The sequence below is a fragment of the Ammospiza caudacuta genome, chromosome 38 (genome assembly GCF_027887145.1).
Source record: "Ammospiza caudacuta isolate bAmmCau1 chromosome 38, bAmmCau1.pri, whole genome shotgun sequence".
Classification (NCBI taxonomy): domain Eukaryota; kingdom Metazoa; phylum Chordata; class Aves; order Passeriformes; family Passerellidae; genus Ammospiza; species Ammospiza caudacuta.
In genome coordinates this window covers 321,578-343,937 of record NC_080630.1, presented here as the reverse complement: position 1 = coordinate 343,937, position 22,360 = coordinate 321,578, and the positions used below count along the sequence as shown (strand labels likewise).

The 22,360-nt window shown below is 55.0% G+C and overlaps 2 protein-coding genes across 2 annotated transcripts; one reads left to right on the top strand and one right to left on the bottom strand.

Annotated features, from left to right (window-relative positions):
* The first annotated feature begins 1,269 nt into the window (after positions 1 to 1,269).
* Positions 1,270 to 10,701, top strand: LOC131570753 (kallikrein-14-like). Its single transcript, XM_058823147.1, has 6 exons — positions 1,270 to 1,292; positions 3,804 to 3,841; positions 6,078 to 6,306; positions 7,701 to 7,954; positions 9,489 to 9,625; positions 10,528 to 10,701. Exons 1-6 carry the CDS (start codon positions 1,282 to 1,284, stop codon positions 10,678 to 10,680), a joined length of 822 nt encoding a protein of 273 aa, XP_058679130.1. The 5' UTR covers positions 1,270 to 1,281; the 3' UTR covers positions 10,681 to 10,701.
* Positions 10,702 to 12,400: 1,699 nt separating this feature from the next.
* On the bottom strand, positions 12,401 to 22,346 carry LOC131570756 (synaptophysin-like protein 1). Its single transcript, XM_058823149.1, has 5 exons — positions 22,258 to 22,346; positions 20,562 to 20,692; positions 19,447 to 19,657; positions 16,135 to 16,317; positions 12,401 to 15,702 (listed from the first exon to the last, which is right to left on the bottom strand). Exons 1-5 carry the CDS (start codon positions 22,327 to 22,329, stop codon positions 15,589 to 15,591), a joined length of 711 nt encoding a protein of 236 aa, XP_058679132.1. The 5' UTR covers positions 22,330 to 22,346; the 3' UTR covers positions 12,401 to 15,588.
* Positions 22,347 to 22,360: the final 14 nt, after the last annotated feature.

Below are 22,360 nucleotides of genomic sequence, written 5' to 3'. Positions count from 1 at the left end.
ATTTTCCCCTCGAGTTTTTCTTTTTTTTTTTCCTAATTTTCCCACCTTTCCCGCCTCGTTTTCTGCATCAAAATGGGCAGGAAGGAGGAAAAATGATCCAAAAGTGGGGAAAATCAGGAGAGAAAGGGGAAAAATTGGTGGGAAGGAGGAAAACCCGGGAAATAATATCCAAAAATGGGGGAAAATGAGGCAAAAATGGGGGAAATGAAGGGGCAAATGAGGTAAAATGGGGGAAATCAGGGTGAAAAGGGGCAAAACTGGGGGAAATCAGGGGAAAATGAGGTGAAAATGGGGGAGAAAAGGGGGAAAAAAGGGGTGGAAAGGGACAAAATCCAGAGCAAATGAGACAAAAATGGGGAAAATCAGGGGAAAATGAGACAAAAATGGGCAGGAAGGAGGAAAACCCAAGGAAAAATGATCCAGAAATGGGGAAGATCAGGGAAAATGAGGCAAAAATGGGATAAATCAGGGGAAAATTCACATTAAAATGGGAAAAATCAGGGAAAAATGAAGTAAGAATGGGGAAAACGGGGGAGAAAAGGGACAAAAGCCACGGAAAATGAGGCAAAACTGGGGAAAATCAGCAGAAAATGAGGCAAAACTGGGGAAATCGGGGGAAAATGAAGCAAAATGGGGAAAACCAGGGGGGGAAATGAGGCAAAACTTGCGTAAAGCAGGGGAAAATGAGGTAAAAATGGGGAAAATCAGGGAGGAAATGGGGCAAAACGAGGAAATCAGGGGAAAATTGAGGTTAAAATGGGGAAAATCAGGGGGAAATGAGGCAAAACTGGGGAAAATCAGCAGAAAATGAGGCAAAACTGGGGAAATCGGGGGAAAATGAAGCAAAATGGGGAAAACCAGGGGGGAAATGAGGCAAAACGAGGAAATCAGGGGAAAATTGAGGTTAAAATGGGGAAAATCAGGGGAAAATGAGGCAAAACGGGGGAAAATCAGGGGGGCAATCCAGATAAAATAAGGAAAAATCGGGGGGAAAACGGGAAAAGCGGGGCTGGGCGGGCTCCGAACTGGGGCAAGCTGGGCCAAACTGGGCTAAACTGGGCCAAACTGGGCCAAAGTGGGCCAAAGTGGGCCAAAGCGGGCCAAAGCGGGCCAAAGCGGGCCAAAGCGGGGCGGGATGGCTGAGTCAGAGCGTCCCGGGATTAACGAGATCCGGGGAAACTGAGGCAGGAGCGGCCCCGCCCCTCCCCCAGGGCGGGCGCGGCCACAAAAGCGCGGGGACAGCGCGGGGGGGGCGGGGACAGAGGCGACAGCGGGGACAGGATGGGACAGCGGTGAGGACAGGGGGGATGTGGGGGGAAATGGGGGCAACATTGGGGGGAATGGGAAAAATAGGGGGGAAATGGAGGGGGGGGATGGAAATGAGGGGGAAATATGGGGGAATATGGGGGAATATGGGGGAATATGGGGAGTGGAAATGGGGGAAAATATGGGGGGAAATATGGGGGAATTATGGGGGAATGGAAATGGAAATATGGGGGGAAATATGGGGGAATATGCGGGAATATGGGGAATGGAAATGGGGGAAACATGGGGGGAATATGGGGGGAATTATGGGGGATGGAAATGGGGGAAATATGGGGGGGAATGTGGGGGGAATATTGGGGGAAATGGGAAAAATAGGGGGGAAATGGAGGGGGGGGATGGAAATGTGGGGGAATTATGGGGGAATATGGGGGAAATATGGGGGAATGGAAATGGAAATATGGGGGGAATTATGGGGGAATTATGGGGGAATATGGGGAATGGAAATGGGGGAAATATGGGGGGAATGTGGGGGGATATTGGGGGAATTATGGGGGAATGGAAATGGAAATATGGGGGGAAATATGGGGGAATTATGGGGGAATATGCGGGAATATGGGGAATGAATATGGGGGAAATGTGGGGGAATTATGGGGGAATATGGGGGAATATGGGGGAATGGAAATGGGGGAAATGTCGAGGGAAATATGGGGGAATGTGGGGGGAATATGGGGGGAATATTGGGGGAAATGGGAAAAAATAGGGGGGAAATGGAGGGGGGGATGGAAATGTGGGGGAATTATGGGGGAATTATGGGGGAATGGAAATGGAAACATGGGGGGAAATATGGGGAATGGAAATGGGAGAAATATGGGGGAATATGGGGGAATGAAAATGGAAATATGGGGGAAATATGGGGGAAATATGGGGGAATATGGGGAATGGAAAGGGGGGAAATATGGGGGGAATTATGGGGGAATTATGGGGGAATGGAAATGGAAATATGGGGGGAAATATGGGGGAAATATGGGGGAGTTATGGGGGAATTATGGGGGAATGGAAATGGAAATGTGGGGGGAATATGGGGGAAATATGGGGGGAATATGGGGGGAATATTGGGGGAAATATGGGGGAATTATGGGGGATGGAAATGGGGGAAATATGGGGGGAATGTGGGGGGAATATTGGGGGAATGGGAAAAAATAGGGGGAAATGGAGGGGGGGATGGAAATATGGGGGAAATATGGGGGAAATATGGGGGAATATGGGGGAATGGAAATGGAAATATGGGGGGAATGTGGGGGGGAATATTGGGGGAATTATGGGGGAAATATGGGGAATAGAAATGGGGGAAATATGGGGGGAATGTGGGGGGGAATATGGGGGAATTATGGGGGAATGGAAATGGAAATGTGGGGGGAATATGGGGGGAAATATTGGGGTATTATGGGGGAAATATGGGGAATGGAAATGGGGGAAATATCGGGGAAATATGGGGGAATTATGGGGGAATGGAAATGGAAATATGGGGGGAAATATGGGGGAATATGGGGGAAATATGGGGGAATATGGGAAAATGGAAATGGGGGAAATATGGGGGGGAATGTGGGGGAAATGGGAAAAAATAGGGGGGAAATGGAGGGGGGGGATGGAAATGTGGGGGAAATATGGGGGAATGGAAATGGAAATATGGGGGAATATGGGGGAAAATATGGGGGAATATGGGGAATTGAAATGGAATTTGGGGGAATTATGGGGGAATATGGGGAATGGAAATGGGGGAAATATGGGGGGGAATATGGGGGAATTATGGGGAATGGAAATGGGGGAAATATGGGGGGGAATGTGGGGGAAATGTGGGGGAATGGAAATGGAAATATGGGGAATATGGGGGGAATTATGGGGGAATTATGGGGGAATTATGGGGGAATTATGGGGAATGGAAATGGAAATATGGGGGGAAATATGGGGAAAATATGGGGAATATGGGGAATGGAAATGGGGGGGAATATGGGGGGAATGTGGGGGGATATTGGGGGGAATGGGAAAAAATAGGGGGGAATGGAGGAGGGGGTTGGAAATGTGGGGGAAATATGGGGGAAATGTGGGGGAATTATGGGGGAATATGGGGAGTGGAAATGGAAATATGGGGGGAATGTGGGGGAATATGGGGAATGGAAGTGGGAGAATATGGGGGGGAATGGGGGGGAATTATGGGGGAAATGGGAAATGGAAATGTGGGGGATGGAAATGTGGGGGATGGAAATTTGGGGGATGGAAATGTGGGGAAATGGGAAATGGAAATGTGGGGGATGGAAATGGGGGGGAAATGGGGGCAATGGGGCCATGGGCAAACGGGAGGAATGGGGAAATGGGGGGAAAATGGGGGAAAATTGGGGAAAAATTGAGGGAAAATGGGGAAAAAAAAGGAGGGGGAGGGGCCAGGCCGTGGGGGAGGGGCAGCCGGGTCACCGTGTCCCCTCCGTGTCCCCTCCCTGTCCCCTCCATGTCCCCTCCGTGTCCCCTCCGTGTCCCCTCAGGGCCGTGGAGCCGCTGCTGCTGCTGCTGCTGCTCTCAGGTACCTGGGGACACCTGGGGACACTTTGGGGACACTTGGGGACAGTTTGGGATGTTTTGGGGACATCTGGGGGCATTTTGGGGACACTTGGAGTCAATTTGGGGACATTTTGGGGACTTTGGAGTCAATTTAGAGTCAATTTGGGGACACCTGGGGGACATTTTGTGAATGTTTGGGGACATTTGGTGTCATTTTGGGGACATTTGGAGTCAATTTGGAGACATTTCGGGCATAGTTTGGGGACATTTGGAGTCAATTTGGGGACATCTGGGGACAGCTGGGGACAGCTGGGGACATTTTGTGAACGTTGGGGGACATTTGGTGTCATTTGGGGACATTTTGGGGACATTTCGGGGACTTTGGAGTCAATTTAGAGTCAATTTGGGGACACCTGGGGACATTTTGTGAACGTTGGGGGACATTTGGTGTCATTTGGGGGCATTTGGTGTCATTTGGGGACATTTGGTGTCATTTAGGGACATTTCGGGGACATTTCGGGGACATTTCGGGGACTTGGGAGTCAATTTAGAGTCAATTTGGGGACACCTGGGGACACAGGGACGCTCCTGGTGGCACTGTCCCCATGGAGGTGACACACGTGTCCCCGTGGAGGTGACATTCTGGGTGGCACTGTCCCCATGGAGGTGACACACGTGTCCCCATGTCCCCATGCAGGTGCCACACCTGGTGGCCCAGGTGCCACTCCTGGTGGCACTGTCCCCATGCAGGTGACACAGGTGTCCCCATGGTGGTGCCACACCTGGTGGCATTGTCCCCATGGGGGTGACACACCTGCTGTCCCCATGGAGGTGACATTCTGGGTGGCACTGTCCCCATGGAGGTGCCATGCTTGTCCCCATGGAGGTGACACACGTGTCCCCATGGAGGTGACATTCTGGGTGGCACTGTCCCCATGGAGGTGACACACCTGCTGTCCCTACAAGGGGACACACGTGTCCCCAAGTCCCCATGGAGGTGCCACACCTGGTGGCATTCTGGGTGGCCTTGTCCACATGGAGGTGACACTCCTGGTGGCACTGTCCCCATGGAGGTGTCACACGTGTCCCCATGGAGGTGACATTCTGGGTGGCACTGTCCCCATGGAGGTGTCACACGTGTCCCCGTGTCGGTGCCACTCCAGCTGTCCCCACGAGGTGACACTCCTGTCCCCACACCGGCGCCACACCCGGTGAGCGGGGGATAATCCGGGTGGCGCTGTCCCCATAAAAGGTGCCACACCTGCTGTCCCCATGAGGTGACACTCCTGGTGGCACTGTCCCCATGGAGGTGCCACACCTGCTGTCCCCACGTCCCCATGGAGGTGACATTCCTGGTGGCATTGTCCCCGTGAGGTGCCAACGTGTCCCCATGGAGGTGCCATGCTTGTCCCCATGGAGGTGACACACGTGTCCCCATGGAGGTGCCATGCTTGTCCCCATGGAGGTGACACACGTGTCCCCATGGAGGTGACATTCTGGGTGGCACTGTCCCCATGGAGGTGCCACACCTGGTGGCCCCATGTCCCCCAGAAGGTGCCACCTCTACTGTCCCCGCGAGGTGACACACACGTCCCCATGGATGCCACCAAGAATGTCACCTTGTGGGGACAGCAGGCGTGGCACCTTTTATGGGGACACGTGGCCCTGGTGGCACTTGGCGGCCCAGGTGACACTCCTGGTGGCATTGTCCCCATGGAGGTGCCACACCCGTTGTCCCCATAAAGATGCCACACTGGGTGACCCAGCTGCCACTCCCGCTGCCACCACGTCCACAAAGGCACCCCCACTGTCCCTCTGTCCCCACAGGTGCCACCGTGTGCCCACACTGTCCCTTTGTGTCCCTTTGTCCCCGCGTGTGCCACCGTGTGCCCACACTGTCCCTCATTGTCCCTCTGTCCCCGCGTGTGCCACCGTGTGCCCACACTGCCCCTTTGTCCCACACTGTCCCTTTGTGTCCCTCTGTGCCCTCATTGTCCCTCTGTCCCCGCAGGTGCCACCGTGTCCCCACACTGTCCCTTTGTCCCTCTGTCCCCGCAGGTGCCACCGTGTGCCAGCCACCGCCATTGTCCCCACACTGTCCCTTTGTCCCTGCAGGTGCCACTGTGTGCCAGCCGCCGCCATTGTCCCCACACTGTCCGTTTGTCCCCTCATTGTCCCTTTGTCCCCGCAGGCGCCACCCTGTGCCAGCCGCTGCCCTTGTCCCCTCATTGTCCCTTTGTGTCCTTTTGTCCCCGCAGGTGCCACCGTGTGCCAGCCGCCGCCGTGTCCCCAGGGCCAGCGGGCCGAGGGTGCCACCTGCGTGCCGCTGTCCCCGGCGGGCGCGGGTGACGAGGACCGGATCATCGGGGGGTACCCGTGCGTGCCCCTGTCCCAGCCCTGGCAGGCGCTGCTCTACGGCCCCCTGCGCTGCGGGGGCGTGCTGGTGGCACCGGTGTGGGTGCTGACGGCGGCACACTGCGTCAGGAGGTGACACCGGGGACACTGGGGACAGGGACAGTGATAGGGACAGCCCTTGGGGACAGTGACAGTGACAGCTGTGGGGGGTGCTGGTGGCACCGGCGTGGGTGCTGACAGTGGCACACTGCGTCAGGAGGTGACACCGGGGACACCCCTGGGGACAGTGACAGTGACAGGGACAGTGACAGCTGTGGGGGGTGCTGGTGGCACCGGCGTGGGTGCTGACGGCGGCACACTGCGTCAGGAGGTGACACCGGGGACACTGGGGACAGGGACAGTGACAGTGACAGCTGTGGGGCGTGCTGGTGGCACCGGCGTGGGTGCTGACCGCGGCACACTGCGTCAGGAGGTGACACTGGGGACACCCCACAGTGACACGGGGACACACCCTGGGGACACCCCACAGTGACACGGGGACACACCCTGGGGACAACGACAGGGACGGGGGGCAGCCCCTGGGGACAGCGGACGCCCCGTGGTGACACCGTTTGACTCCCTGATGTCCCCACGCCCCGTGTCCCCAACATCCCCAATGCCACCGTGTGCCAACGTCCCCGATGTCCCCAGTGTCCCAAATCCCCAATGTCCCCGATGTCCCAAAGCCCCCCAATGACCCCATTGTCCCCAAAGTCCCCAACCCCCTCAATGTCCCCAATGTCCCTCAATGTCCCCAACCCCTGCAATGTCCCCAATATCCCCCCAAAGTCTCCAATATCCCAATGTCCCCAACATCCCCAATGTCCCCAACCCCGCAAAGTCCCCAATGTCCCCAATGTCCCCAACTTCCCCAAGCCCCCTCAGTCCCCAATGTCCCCAAGGCCCATTTCCCCCCATTCTGCCCAATTCTCCCCAACTTTCCTCCATTTTTTCCCACTGTCCCCTCAATGTCCCCAATGTCCCCAACCCCCTCAATGTCCCCAATGTCCCCAAGCATCCCCAACCCCCCTCATTTTACCCAACCTCCCACTGTCCCCAATGTCCCAACCCCCAAAAGTCCCCAATGTCCCCAAGTCCCATTTCCCCCGATTTTGCCCAATTCTCCCCAATTTTCCTCCATTTCTTCCCACCGTCCCCTCAATGTCCCCAATGTCCCCAACCCCCTCAATGTCCCCAACCCCCTCAATGTCCCCAATGTCCCCAGCATCCCCAAACCCCTCATTTTCCCCAAACCCCCACTGTCCCCAATGTCCCAACCCCCTCAATGTCCCCAATGTCCCCAACCCCCTCAATGTCCCCAATGTCCCCAGCATCCCCAACCCTCTCATTTTCCCCAACCCCCCCAGTGTCCCCAACACCCCCAATGTCCCCAACCCCCGCAATGTCCCCAATGTCCCCAAGTCCCGTTTCCCCCGATTCTGCCCGACTCTCCCGCTGTCCCCCCGCTGTCCCCTCGCCGTCCCCAGGGGCCTGCGCGTCCGGCTGGGCGAGGACGACCTGCGGCGGCGCGAGGGGACGGAGCAGGAGCGCCGGGTGACGCTGGCGCTGCCCCACCCCCGCTTCGACCCCGTCACGCTGGACTCGGACCTGGCCCTGCTGCGCCTGGACCGGCCGGCGGCCATCGGCCGGAGCGTGCGGCCACTGCCCCTGCCCCGGGCCTGCGGCCAGCCCGGGGAGTCCTGCCTGGTGTCCGGCTGGGGCACGGTCACCACCCCGCAGGGTAGGGGACAAGAGATGTGACATTGATTTGGGGGGAATTTGGGGTCACCACTCTGCAGGGTAGGGGACACCACGTGTGACATTGATTTGGGGGGAATTTGGGGTCACCATCGGCCGGAGCGTGCGGCCACTGCCCCTGCCCCGGGCCTGCGGCCAGCCCGGGCAGCCCTGCCTGGTGTCCGGCTGGGGCACGGTCACCACCCCGCAGGGTAGGGGACGCCACGTGTGACACCACGTGTGACATTGATTTGGGGTGAAATTGGGGGAATTTGGGGTCACCAGCGGCCGGAGCGTGCGGCCACTGCCCCTGCCCCGGGCCTGCGGCCAGCCCGGGCAGCCCTGCCTGGTGTCCGGCTGGGGCACGGTCACCACTCCCCAAGGTCGGTGATACTGAGAATTTGGGTGACATTTGGGGGAGTTTGGGGAAATTTGGGTGAAATTTGAGTGAAATTTGGGGGAATTTAGGTGAAATTTGGGGAAAAATGAGGGGAAAATTGTGGTGAAAACTGGGGGGGGAAATTGGGTGAAATTTGGGTGAAGTTGCAGCGTAATTTGGGTGAAATACGGGGTGAAAATTGGCTGAAATTGGGCTGAAATTTGGGATGAAATTGGGGTGAAATAGGCGATGAAATTTGGGGGGAATTGGGCTGAAATTGGGGTGAAATAGGGGATGAAATCTGGGGGAAACTGGCGGCTGATCCCTGAGTAACCCCTGAGTAACCCCTGTGACTAACCCCATTAATACCCCGTGAGTACCCCGTGAGTAACCCGTGAGTAACCCATGAGTGTGCCCGCAGTGACGCTCCCGGAGCGGCTGATCCCTGAGTAACCCCTGAGTAACCCCATGACTAACCCCATTACTACCCCGTGAGTACCCCGTGAGTAACCTGTGAGTAACCCGTGCGTGTGCCCGCAGTGACGCTCCCGGAGCGGCTGATCCCTGAGTAACCCCTGAGTAACCCCATGACTAACCCCATGACTACCCCGTGAGTAGCCCCATTAATAACCTGTGAGTAACCCGTGAGTAAGCCGTGCGCGTGCCCGCAGTGACGCTCCCGGGGTGGCTGATCCCTGAGTAACCCCTGAGTAACCCCATGACTAACCCCATTAATACCCTGTGAGTAACCCCATTAATAACCTGTGAGTAACCCGTGAGTAACCCGTGCGCGTGCCCGCAGTGACGCTCCCGGAGCGGCTGATCCCTGAGTAACCCCTGACTAACCCCATTAATACCCTGTGAGTAACCCCATTAATAACCTGTGAGTAACCCGTGAGTAAGCCGTGCGCGTGCCCGCAGTGACGCTCCCGGAGCGGCTGATCCCTGAGTAACCCCTGAGTAACCCCATGACTACCCCGTGAGTAGCCCCATTAATAACCTGTGAGTAACCCGTGAGTAAGCCGTGCGCGTGCCCGCAGTGACGCTCCCGGAGCGGCTGATCCCTGAGTAACCCCTGAGTAACCCCATGACTACCCCGTGAGTAGCCCCATTAATAACCTGTGAGTAACCCGTGAGTAAGCCGTGCGCGTGCCCGCAGTGACGCTCCCGGAGCGGCTGATGTGCGCCTACGTGCAGCTGCTGTCGGACGCCGCCTGCCGCCGGGCGTACCCGCGGCGCATCACGCCCAGCATGCTCTGCGCCGGCGTCAGCAACCGCCGCGTCGACTCCTGCCAGGTGGGTGCCAAACACGCCCCAAATCTGCCCAAAATGGGCCCCAAATACGCCCCAAATCTGCCCTAAATGTACCCCAAATCTGCCCTAAATCTGCCCTAAATGTGCTCCAAATCTGCCCAAAATGGGCCCCAAATACGCCCCAAATCTGCCCTAAATGTACCCCAAATCTGCCCTAAATGTGCTCCAAATCTGCCCAAAATGGGCCCCAAATATGCCCCAAATCTGCCCTAAATGTACCCCAAATCTGCCCTAAATCTGCCCTAAATGTGCTCCAAATCTGCCCAAAATATTCCCCAAATATGCCCCAAAACTGCCCAAAATGTGCCCTAAATGTGCCCCAAATACACCCCAAATCTGCCCTAAATGTACCCAAAATGTGCCCCAAATCTGCCCTAAATCTGCCCCAAATCTGCCCAAAATGCACCCTAAATCTGCCCAAAATGTGCCCTAAATGTGCCCAAAATGTGCCCTAAATGTGCTCCAAATATGCCCAAAAAGTACCCCAAATCTGCCCTAAATGTGCCCCGAATATGCTCCAAATCTGCCCAAAATGTGCCCCAAATCTGCCCAAAATGTGCCCTAAATGTGCCCCAAATCTGCCCAAAATGTGCCCCAAATACACCCCAAATCTGCCCCAAAACTGCCCAAAATGTGCCCAAATGTGCCCAAAAAATCCCCCCAAATGTGCCCCAAATCTGCCCAAAAGTGCCCTAAATGTGCTCCAAATCTGCCCAAATGTGACCACAACCCCAAAAATCCCCCCCCAAAAATTCTCCAAAAATTAAAAAAAAAATCTCCCAAAAAATCCCCAAAAAAATCCCGAAACGGCCCCGAGCGACCCCAGCGTGACCTTTGACCCCCGAGCGACCCCAGCGTGACCTTTGCCCCCCGTGTGTCCCCAGGGTGACTCCGGGGGTCCCCTGTCCTGCAATGGGACCCTGCAGGGCGTCGTGTCCTGGGGGCTGCAGACCTGCGCCCTGCCCGGCCACCCCGGCGTCTACACCCGGGTCTGCAGGTTCACCCCGTGGATCCTGGAGACCATGGCCAGGAACTGACCTGGGGACACCCTGGGGACATGGGGACACCGTGGGGACACCTTGGGGACAGCCTTGGGACAGGGGGATAACGTGGAGATATCACGGGGACATGGACATGGGTCACACCAGGGTCTGCAGGTTCACCCCATGGATCCTGGAGACCATGGCCAGGAACTGACCTGGGGACACCCTGGGGACACCTGGGGACACCGTGGGGACACCTTGGGGACACCCTGGGGACAGGGGGATAATGTGGAGATATCACGGGGACATGGACATGGGTCACACCAGGGTCTGCAGGTTCACCCCATGGATCCTGGAGACCATGGCCAGGAACTGACCTGGGGACACCCTGGGGACATGGGGACACCTTGGGGACACCTGGGGACACCTTGGGGACATGGACATGGGGGACATCAGGGTCACACCAAGGTCTGCAGGTTCACCCCCTGGATCCTGGAGACCATGGCCAGGAACTGACCTGGGGACACCCTGGGGACACCTGGGGACACCTTGGGGACAGGTTCAGGTCATGGGGATAATGTGGAGATATCACAGGGACACCTTGGGGACATCAGGGTCACACCCGGGTCTGCAGGTTCACCCCCTGGATCCTGGAGACCATGGCCAGGAACTGACCTGGGGACACCCTGGGGACACCTGGGGACACCTTGGGGACACCTTGGGGACACCTGGGGACAGCCTTGGGACAGGGGGACACCCTGGGGACAGCCTTGGGACAGGGGGATAATGTGGAGATACCATGGGGCACAGCATGGGTCACACCAGGGTCTGCAGGTTCACCCCGTGGATCCTGGAGACCATGGCCAGGAACTGACCTGGGGACACCCTGGGGACATGGGGACACCTTGGGGACACCTGGGGACACCTTGGGGACAGCCTGGGGACAGGGGGATAACATGGAAATATCATGGGGACATGGACATGGGTCACACCAAGGTCTGCAGGTTCACCCCATGGATCCTGGAGACCATGGGGAGGAACTGACACCGTGGGGACACCTTGGGGACATCTTGGGACAGGTTCAGGTCATGGGGACAACATGGAGATATCATGGAAACACCTTGGGGACACCGTGGGGACACCTTGGGGACATGGACAGGGGGGACATCAGGGTCACACCAAGGTCTGCAGGTTCACCCCCTGGATCCTGGAGACCATGGCCAGGAACTGACACCTTGGGGACACCTTGGGGACTTGGGGACACCATGGGGACACCTTGGGGACACCATGGAGATATCACAGGGACACAGGGATGGGGGACACCAAGCTCACGCTTGACCTGCGGTGGCTCCAGGACACCCTGGGGACACCAACAGGAGACCCTGGGGACACCTCGGGGACGCGGTGGTGGCACGGGGACACCTCGGGGACACGGTGGGCACATGGAGCTGGGCCACCACGGGGTGGGACAAGGGACACCGTGATGGCGCCTGGGACACGTTTGGGTCACCCTGGTGCCACCAGGGCCACCCCAGAACCATCTGGGTGCCACTCCAGGGCCACCTTGGTGCCACCAGGGCCACCCCAGAACCAACTGGGTGCCACCAGGGCCACCCCAGGGCCACCAGGGCCACCCCAGGGCCACCAGGGCCACCCCAGAACCATCTGGGTGCCACCTTGGTGCCACCCCAGAACCATCTGGGTGCCACCAGGGCCACCTTGGTGCCACCCGCGGGCGGTGACAGAGGGGACGCGGATTTGGGGTCAGAACCAATAAATTTGGGGCAAACGCGGCCTCGGCTCCGTCCCTGGTGTCCCCAACCCCGCCCGATGTCCCTGATGTCCCCAGGGGCCACTTTGGGGCCACTTTGGGGCCACTTTGGGGCCATTTCCCAGAATTTCGTTTATTGAGGCACTTGCGGAGCGGGGGGGGGGGAGGGGAGGGGAGCCCGGAGTGTTTGGCCACGCCCACCAAGGGGGAGGAGCCAATGGGAGGAGGGCACAGGGGGTGGGGCCGATGAGGGGCCGCGAATCCCGAGCGGGGTCAAGCGAAGGTCAGAGAAAATCAGCGAAACCCAACGCAACCCAACGAAACGGCAACCAAAGTCAACCCAACCCAACCCAACCCAAAGTCATCCAAACCAAACCCAAAGTCATCCAAGGTCAACCCAACTCAACCCAACTCAACTCAAAGTCAACCAAACCAAACCCAAGGTCAACCAAACCCAAGCCAAGGTCAACCCAACCCAACCCAACTCAACTCAAGTCAAAGTCAACCAAACCCAACCCAAACCCAACCCAAACCCACCCCAAGGTCAACCGAATCCAACTCAAAGTCAACCAAACCCAACTCAAGTCAAGGTCGACCCAACCCAAGGTCACCCAAGGTCCACCCAACCCAACTCAACTCAAAGCCAACCCAACCCAACTCAAGCCAACATCAACCAAATCCAACTCAAGGTCAGCCAAGGTCAACCCAACCCAACGTCAACCGAACTCAACCCAACCCTATCCAAGGTCAACCCAACCCAACTCAACTCAACTCAACGTCAAGCCAAGATCAACTCAAGGTCAGCCAAGGTCAACCCAACCCAATCCAAGGTCAACCCAACCCAATCCAAGGTCAACCCAACCCAACTAAAGTAAACTCAAAGCCAACTCAACCCAACCCAATGTCCACCAAGGTCAACCCAACCAAACGTCAACCAAGGTCAACCCAACCCAACCCCAGATCAACCCAACCCAACTTAAAGTCAACCCGACGCCGTCCAATTCAAGACAAGATCAACCCACCCAAAGTCAGCCCAGATCAACCCGGCCCAAAATCAACTCAAGGTCAAACCAACCCTCGGTCAACCCAACCAACGGTCAGCAAGGCCAAACCAACCCAACGATCAACGCGAGTCAAGAACCGACCATTGATGGTCAATGTCAAGATCAACCCAGTGGTCATCTCAAGGTCAAGACCACCCCAGTGGTCAGCTCAGGACCAACCCAGTGGTCATCTCAAGGTCAAGGCCAACCCCAGTGGTCAGCTCAGGACCAACCCAGTGGTCATCTCAAGGTCAAAACCAACCCCAGTGGTCAGCTCAGGACCAACCCAGTGGTCATCTCAAGGTCAAAACCAACCCCAGTGGTCAGCTCAGGACCAACCCAGTGGTCATCTCAAGGTCAAAACCAACCCCAGTGGTCAGCCCAATTAACCGTTAATGAAGTCAAGACCAACTCAACGGTCAGCTCAAGATCAAGACCACCCCAGTGGTCATCTCAATTAACCATTAATGAAATCAAGACCAACTCAACGGTCAGCTCAAGGTCAAGACCACCCCAGTGGTCAGCTCCACACCCAGACCAAGCCAACGGTCATCTCAACACTGACCAACGGTCAAGCCAAGCCCGACCAATGGTCAGTGAGGTCAAGAACCACCCAAAGATCAACCCAAGACCAACCCACGGTCACCAAATTCAAGATCAACCAACCAATGGTCAACACCGACCCAAGTCAACGTCAGCAGAGGCCAAAGTCACCCAGTGGCCAACCCAACGCCATCCAATGGTCAAGCTCAACCAACCAACGGTCACTGAGGCCAAGGTCAACCAACCATTGGTCGACACCAACCCAAGACCAACCCAACCCAAGGTCAAGCTGAGGCCAAAGTCCCCCAATGGGCAACTGAAGACCAAGCCACGATCGACGAAGTCGAGATCAATCGTCCCACGGTCAAAGCCAAGATGAAGGCGACACCAACCCAAACCGAGGTCAAGGTCAGCCCAAGGTCAACCCAAACCCAGCCAACGGTCGGCGAGGGGAAGAGCAGCCCAGCCACGGCCAAACCAACCAATGGTCAACACCGACCCACGGCCAAAGCCCACCCAAAATCAAAGAGCAACCTAAAGCCAAGATCAACCCGTGGCCAAGATTAACTCAAGGCCAAACCAACCCAAAAACCAACCCAAGGTCAAGAGAATCCAAAGCCGAGACCAAACCAAGACTAAGACCAACCCAAGGTCAAGACCAACCCAAGGTCAAGACCAACCCAAGGTCAAGACCAACCCAAAGCCAAGATCCACAAACCCACGGCCAAGACCAACCCAAAGTTGAAACCAAGCCAAGGTCAAGTCCAACCAATCGCCAAAACCAACCCGTGGTCAACACCAACCCAAAGTCAACACCAACTTAAAGTCGAGACCAAGGCAAAGTCAACAACAACCCATGGGCAAGACCAACCCATGACCAACCCATGGCCAAGACCAAACCAAGGCCAAGACCAACCCAAGGTTAAGTCCAACCCAAAGTCAAGACCAACCCAGAGTCAAGATCCACAAACCCATGGCCAAGACCAAACCAAGGCCGAGACCAACCCATGGCCAAGACCAACCCAAGGTTAAGTCCAAGCCAGAGTTGAGACCAATGCAGAAACCAACCCAAGGTCAAGACCAAGCCGAAGTCGAGACCAACCCATGGCCAAAATCAACCCGAACTCAAAACCAACTCACGGTGAAGACCAACCCAAGGTCAACCCAAAGTCAAGGCCGACCAATGGTCGACACAACCTCAAAATTCAGACCAACCCGAGGTCAAGACCGACCCGTGGCCAAAGTCAAGACCAACCCAAAGTCGAGACAAGTCACGGTGAAAACCAAACCGCGGTCAAGACCAGCCGAAGACCAACCCAAAGCCAAGACCAACCCAAGGTCGACACCAACCAACCCAAAGTCAAGACCAACCAACCCACGGCCAAGACCGACCCACGGTCGTGACCACGCCCACCCAAGGCCAAGTGAGGTCACCCAAAGGTCAACCCAAACCCCACCAAGGTCACCCAGCCCCCTCCACCCCTCCCCCACCCCCCCCCCCAGCTCACTGCACAAAGCCCCTCCCCCCGCTCCCGGCCACGCCCCCCATTTTTTAGCCCCGCCCCCAAAGTTGGCACAGCTACAAAAGAGGGGGGAGGGGCGGGGTCACATGGGGGCGGGGCTCGGCTCGGGGGGCGGGGCCGGGCGGTGCAGAGGGGTCTCCTTGTAGACGAACCAGGAGCCGCCGGCCCAGAGCAGGAGATTGAGGAACCCGAAGGCCTGGAAGAGACGCGGGGGGTGGGGGCGGGGCCAGGGTTACGAGCCCCGCCCCCCACCTCCATAAGCCCCTCCCCCCCAGTCGGTGTCTCCATCCGAGCCCCCGTGCCTCAGTTTCCCCACTGCGCCTCAGTTTCTTCATCGTGCCTCAGTTTCCCCCCGTGCCTCAGTTTCCCCTATTGTGCCTCAGTTTCCCCCATTGTGCCTCAGTTTCCCCCCATGGCCGTGGCCCCGCCCCCTTTGTGCCTTAGTTTCCCGCCATGGCCGTGGCCCCGCCCCCTTTGTGCCTCAGTTTCCCCCCATGGCCGTGGCCCCGCCCCCTTTGTGCCTCAGTTTCCCCCCATGGCCGTGGCCCCGCCCCCTTTGTGCCTCAGTTTCCCCCCATGGCCGTAGCCCCGCCCCCATTGTGCCTCAGTTTCCCCCCTGGTTTCTCACCACGGACGCCCCCAGCCCCCCCATGGGCGTGGCCGCCGCCCGCGCGCAGGTGACGTCACCGCTGTGGGCGGGGCAGTGGGGGAGGGGCGCGGCCGCCGCCCGGCGCACGTGGGCGAGGCCCTGGGCCCAGGCGCAGGAGGCGCAGAGCCAGAGCGCCGCCAGCAGCGCCGACAGCAGCAGGTCCTGGGCACAACGGACAGGAACGGCAAAAACGTCAAAAAACACAAAAAAACGGGAAAAAACGGTGAAAAAACGGGAAAAAACGGTGAAAAAATGGGGAAAAACGGGGAAAAAATGGGGAAAAATGGAGCAGAAATGGGGGAGGGGCAGAGGGGGAGGGGAGCAGGCTGAAAGCACCGGGGAGGGGGGGGGGGGGGGGGGGGGGGGGAGAGGAATGGGGAGGAAAGTCAAAAAAATGGGAAAAAAAAAAAAAAGGGAAAAACGTGGAAAAAAAGTGGGGAAAAGTGACCCAAAAATGGGGAAAAAATTTCTCAGAAAATGGAAGGAAAGTGGCCCCAAAAACGACCCAAAAATGGCTTAAAAATGGAGAAAAAATGGCCCAAAAACGACGGGAAAAGAACCTAAAAATGAAGAGAAAATGACCCAAAAATAGAGAAAAAATGTCCCAAAATACAGAAAAAAATGACCCAACAATGGAAAGAAAATAACCCAAAAATAGAAAGAAAATGGCACCAAAATACAGCAAAAATGGCACAAAAATAGAGAAAAATTGGCCCAAAAATGGAGAGAAAACGGGCCAAAAATAGAGAAAAAAATGGCACAAAAATAGATTTAAAAATTGGTTTAAAATGGCACAAAAATGGAAGAAAATGACCCCAAAAATGGAATAGAATGACCTCTAAAATAGCCCTAAAATAGAAGAGAAATGGCCCAAAAATGGAAGGAAAATGACACAAAAAGGGAGAAAAAAAACTGTAGAAAAATAAACAAAAAAATGGCGCAAAAATAGATTTAAAAACTGGTTAAAAATGGCACAAAAATGGAGAGAAAATGACCCAAAAATAGAGAAAAAATGGTCTAAATATAGAGAAAAAATGGCACCAAATGATAAAAAAAATGACCCAAAAATGAAAAAAAAAATGGACAAAGAATGGCTCAAAAATAGGGGAAAAACAGTGCAAAAATGGGGAAAAAATGGCTCAAAAATGGAAAAAAAACCCCCCAAAAATGAGAAAAATTCTCAGAAAACCAGAAGAAAAACGAAGGGAAAATGACCCCAAAATAGCAAAAAAAAGACTGAAAAATGTAGAGATAAATGACCCAAAAATGGAGAAAAAATGATGCAAAAATTGAGGGAAAAACGCCAAAAAATGCCAGGAAAATTACCCAAAAATGGATTAAAATTGGCTCAAAAATGGAGAAAAAAATAGCGCAAAAACTGATTTTAAAATGGCACCAAAATGGAGAAAAAATTCAGAAAAAAAGGCAAAAAAATGGAAAGAAAATGACCCAGAAATGGGGGATGGGGGAGAGGCAGAATTTTGGGAGAAAACGGAAAATTCTGGCAAAAGAACGAGAATTTTGAGGAGAAATTTGAGATTTTCGGGGAAAAAAATGAGAATTTTGGAGAGAAAAACTGAAATTCTGGTGGGGGGGGGGGGGAAAGTTTGAGGAAAAATTAAGAATTTTAAGGGAAAAAAAGGAAATTTTGGGGTCGGGACTTACCTGGGGTCCTTCAGAGGCAGCAGAGAAAGAGAAAAGGGGCACAAAGGGTTAAACCCTCCCCAAATTCCCCCCAGAAACACCAAAATTTGGGAATTCTGCTCCAAATTTTCCCGAATTCCTAAAAACTCCACCAAAACCTCCCCAAATTCCACCAAAACCCTCCCAAATTTCCTAAAAAATTCCTAAAAAATTTCCTCCAAACTCACCCAAATTCCGTCTGAATTCTCCCAAACCCCGCTCGCGTTCCGTCGGAATTCCCTCAATTTCAACAAAATCCCATCAAATATCCCCAAATTCAATCAAAATTCCTAAAATTTCATCAAAACTCCCCGAACTTCCACAAGAATCCCATCAAAATTCCCCCAATTCCGCTAAAATTCCACCAAAGTTCCCCCAAATTCCATCCAAATTCCCCAAAATTCCCCCAAATTCCATCCAAATTCCCCAAATTCCGTCCAAATCCTGCAGAATTCCATCCAAATTTTCCCAAATTCCACCAAAATTCCCCCGAATTCCCACGGGGGGGGAAGCCCAAAATATTCAGCTCCAATTGGAGGAAAAACGGGCAAAAAAACCCAAAAAAACAAAAACTCAAAAACCGCAGAAAAATTTAATTTTGTTTTTGAGAAAACTTCGAGAAAACGGAGGAACAAAAAAGAAAAAAAAAATGGGGGAAAAAAGGGCAAAAAAGTCCTCGTTTAAAAAAAAAAATTAAAAAAAAGGAAAAATCGGAGGGAAAATCTGGGGGAAATTTGGGAGAATTCAGAGTGGAAATGGGGGAAAAAACAGGGAAACAATTCCAGGTGAGGAATTTGAGAAAAGAAAGAAGAAAATTCTGGAATAAACTCGATAAAGGTGGAGAAAAAAAACGCCTGGGCAGGAAAATCCCACCTGGGCACACCTGGGCAGGTAAATCCCACCCAGGCACACCTGGGCACACCTGAATTCAGCTCCCAAACCCCACCTGAGCACACCTGGGCAGGTCAATCCCACCTGTACAGGTGAATCACACCCTAACACACCTGCACAGGTAACTCACACCCTAACACACCTGCACAGGTAACTCACACCCTAACACACCTGTACAGGTAACTCACACCTGCACAGGTAACTCACACCCTAACACACCTGCACAGGTGAATCACACCCTAACACACCTGCACAGGTAACTCACACCTGCACAGGTAACTCACACCCTAACACACCTGTACAGGTAGCTCACACCCTAACACACCTGCACAGGTAACTCACACCTGCACAGGTAACTCACACCCTAACACACCTGTACAGGTAACTCTCACCCTAACACACCTGCACAGGTAACTCACACCTGCACAGGTAACACTCACCATCAGAGGCAGCCGTGAGCCCGCACACCTGTACAGGTGCAGGTAGCCCAGGTACAGCCCTGGCACAGGTAAATCACACCTGTACAGGTGAACCACACCCTAACACACCTGCACAGGTAACACTCACCATCAGAGGCAGCCGTGACCCTGCACACCTGTACAGGTGCAGGTAGCCCAGGTACAGCCCCAGCACAGGTAACTCACACCTGTACAGGTGAACCACACCCTAACACACCTGCACAGGTAACTCACACCTGCACAGGTAACACTCACTCACCATCAGAGGCAGCCGTGAGCCCGCACACCTGTACAGGTGCAGGTAGCCCAGGTACAGCCCCAGCGCCCCCAGGCTGTACAGGAAGGCGCCCACGGCCACGCCCACGAAGAATCGCGCGGCCGACGAGAAATCCCCGACCAGGTGAACGTCCCGCGGCCAGGTGTGGTTGCACAGGTGAGTCAGCGACGGCTGGAACACGGCCTGGTTCAACCTGGGGGGGAAAGAGACACCTGGGCACACCTGGGCACACATGGGATCACCTGGGCACACCTGGACCCATCTGAGAGGCACCTGGGCACACCTGGGCACACCCGGGGCACACCTCACCTGTCCAGGTGTGCCCAGGTGTGTCCCTCACCTGCCCCATCCATCTCACCAAACTCAGGTGTGTCCCCAGGTGTGTCCCAGGTGTCCCTCACCTGCCCAGGTGTGTCCCAGGTGTATCTGAAGTGTCCCAGGTGGCCCCAGGTGTCTCTCAGGTGTCCCAGGTGTGTCCCTCACCTGTGTCACCTGTCCAGGTGTGTCCCAGGTGTATCTGAGGTGTCCCTCACCCATCCCACGTGTCCCCAGGTGTGTCCCTCACCTGTCCCACCCATCTCCCCTGTGTCACCTGTCCAGGTGTGTCCCCAGGTGTGTCCCTCCCCTGCCCAGGTGTGTCCCCAGGTGTGTCCCCAGGTGTGTCCCTCCCCTGTCCAGGTGTCCCCAGGTGTCCCCAGGTGTGTCCCAGGTGTCCCAGGTGTGTCCCCGGTGTCCCCAGGTGTGTCCCTCCCCTGTCCAGGTGTGTCCCCAGGTGTGTCCCAGGTGTCCCCAGGTGTCCCAGGTGTGTCCCAGGTGTCCCCAGGTGTCCCAGGTGTGTCCCAGGTGTGTCCCTCCCCTGTCCAGGTGTCCCCAGGTGTCCCCAGGTGTCCCCAGGTGTGTCCCAGGTGTGTCCCAGGTGTGCCCCCAGGTGTCCCAGGTGTCCCCAGGTGTCCCCAGGTGTCCCAGGTGTGTCCCTCCCCTGCCCAGGTGTGTCCCAGGTGTGTCCCAGGTGTGTCCCAGGTGTGTCCCAGGTGTGTCCCAGGTGTCCCCAGGTGTCCCAGGTGTCCCCAGGTGTCCCAGGTGTGTCCCTGGCTCACCTGAAGGGGTACCCGTAGGCGGCCGTCACGTTTGTCACCTGGCTCGCGTTGTCCCCGCCTGCGCAGGTGACGCTGAAGGTGACGGAGCCCTCGAAGCCGCCGCAGGTGGCGAAAGCGAAGATGGAGAAAAACTGGGGGGGAAAACGGCGATTTTGGGGAAAATCCGTTAAAAAATTAAGAATTTTGGGGAAAATTAAAAAAAAAAAAAACAGGGAAAAACGGCGATTTTGGGGAAAATTAATTAAACAATTAAGAATTTTGGGGGAAATGAAAAAATAAAAACCCATGAAAAAATGGTGAGTTTGGGGAAAATTAATTAAAAAATTAGGCATTTTGAGGAAAATTAAGAAAAAAAAAACACAGAAAAATTGGGGAGTTTGGGGAAAATTGATTAAAGAATTAGGAATTTTGGGGAAAATTAAAAAAACAAAAAACAGGTAAAAAATGGGGAGTTGGGGGAAAATTTATAAAAAAATTAAGGATTTTGGAGAAAATTTAAAAAAACAGGGAAAAATGGGGAGTTTGGAGAAAATTAATTTAAAAATTAAGGATTTTGAAGAAAATTAAAAAAAACCAGGGAAATATAAGGAGTTTGGGGAAAATTAATTAAAAAATTAAGAATTTCGGGGAAAATTAAAAAAAACACCAGGGGAAAAATGGGGAATTTGGGAAAATTTGTGAGTTTTGAGGCCAAAATTGGCGGAGAAATGGAGAAATGCTGAGAAAATTCGGTGTTTTTGAGATTGAAAACCAGAATAAACCAGCGACCCCAAATGCCCTTTTGACTCCGCCCACTCCCCTCCCAGTGTACCCCAGTATAAACCAGTACAAACCAGTACAAACCAATATAAACCAGTACAAACCAGTATAAACCAGTATAAACCAGTATAAACCAGTACAAACCAGTATAAACCAGTACAAACCAGTACAAACCAGTACAAACCAGTATAAACCAGTACAAACCAGTATAAACCAGTAACACCAATCCCCTCCCAGTATAAACCAGAATAAACCAGCGACCCCAAATCCACCATTGACCCCCCCCAGTCCCCTCCCAGTACAAACCAGTCCAAACCAGTAACCCCAAACCCCCTCCCAGTCCCCCCCAGCCCCTCTCCCAGTCCCCTCCCAGTCCTTCCCAGTATAAACCAGTCCTCCCCAATCCCCTCCCAGTACAAACCAGTAACCCCAAACCTCTTCCCAGTCCCTCCCAGTCCATCCCAGTACAAACCAGTAACCCCAAATCCCCTCCCAGTTCCCTCCCGTTCCCCTCCCAGTCCATCCCAGTTTGATCCCAGTCCCCCCCAGTCCCTCCCAGTATATCCCAGTACAAACCAGTACAAACCAGTCTCCCCCAATGCCCCTCAGCCCCTCTCCCAGTCCATCCCAGTATATCCCAGTCCATCCCAGTCCATCCCAGTATATCCCAGTTTGATCCCAGTCCCATCCCAGTCCATCCCAGTCCCCCCAACCCCCTCCCAGTCTATCCCAGTATATCCCAGTACAAACCAGTCTCCCCCAATGCCCCCCAGCCCCTCTCCCAGTCCCTCCCAGTCCCATCCCAGTTCCCTCCCAGTTCAATCCCAGTTCAATCCCAGTCGCTCCCAGTCGCTCCCAGTTCAATCCCAGTCGCTCCCAGTCGCTCCCAGTCGCTCCCAGTCGCTCCCAGTCGCTCCGTTCCCCCCCGTTCCCTCACCCACTGCAGGCCCCGGCTCAGCCCCAGCGGCTCCTTCAGCGCCCGCAGCGACACCCGCGGCGCCGCCATCATCGCTGCCCTGACGTCACACAGCGCGCGACGG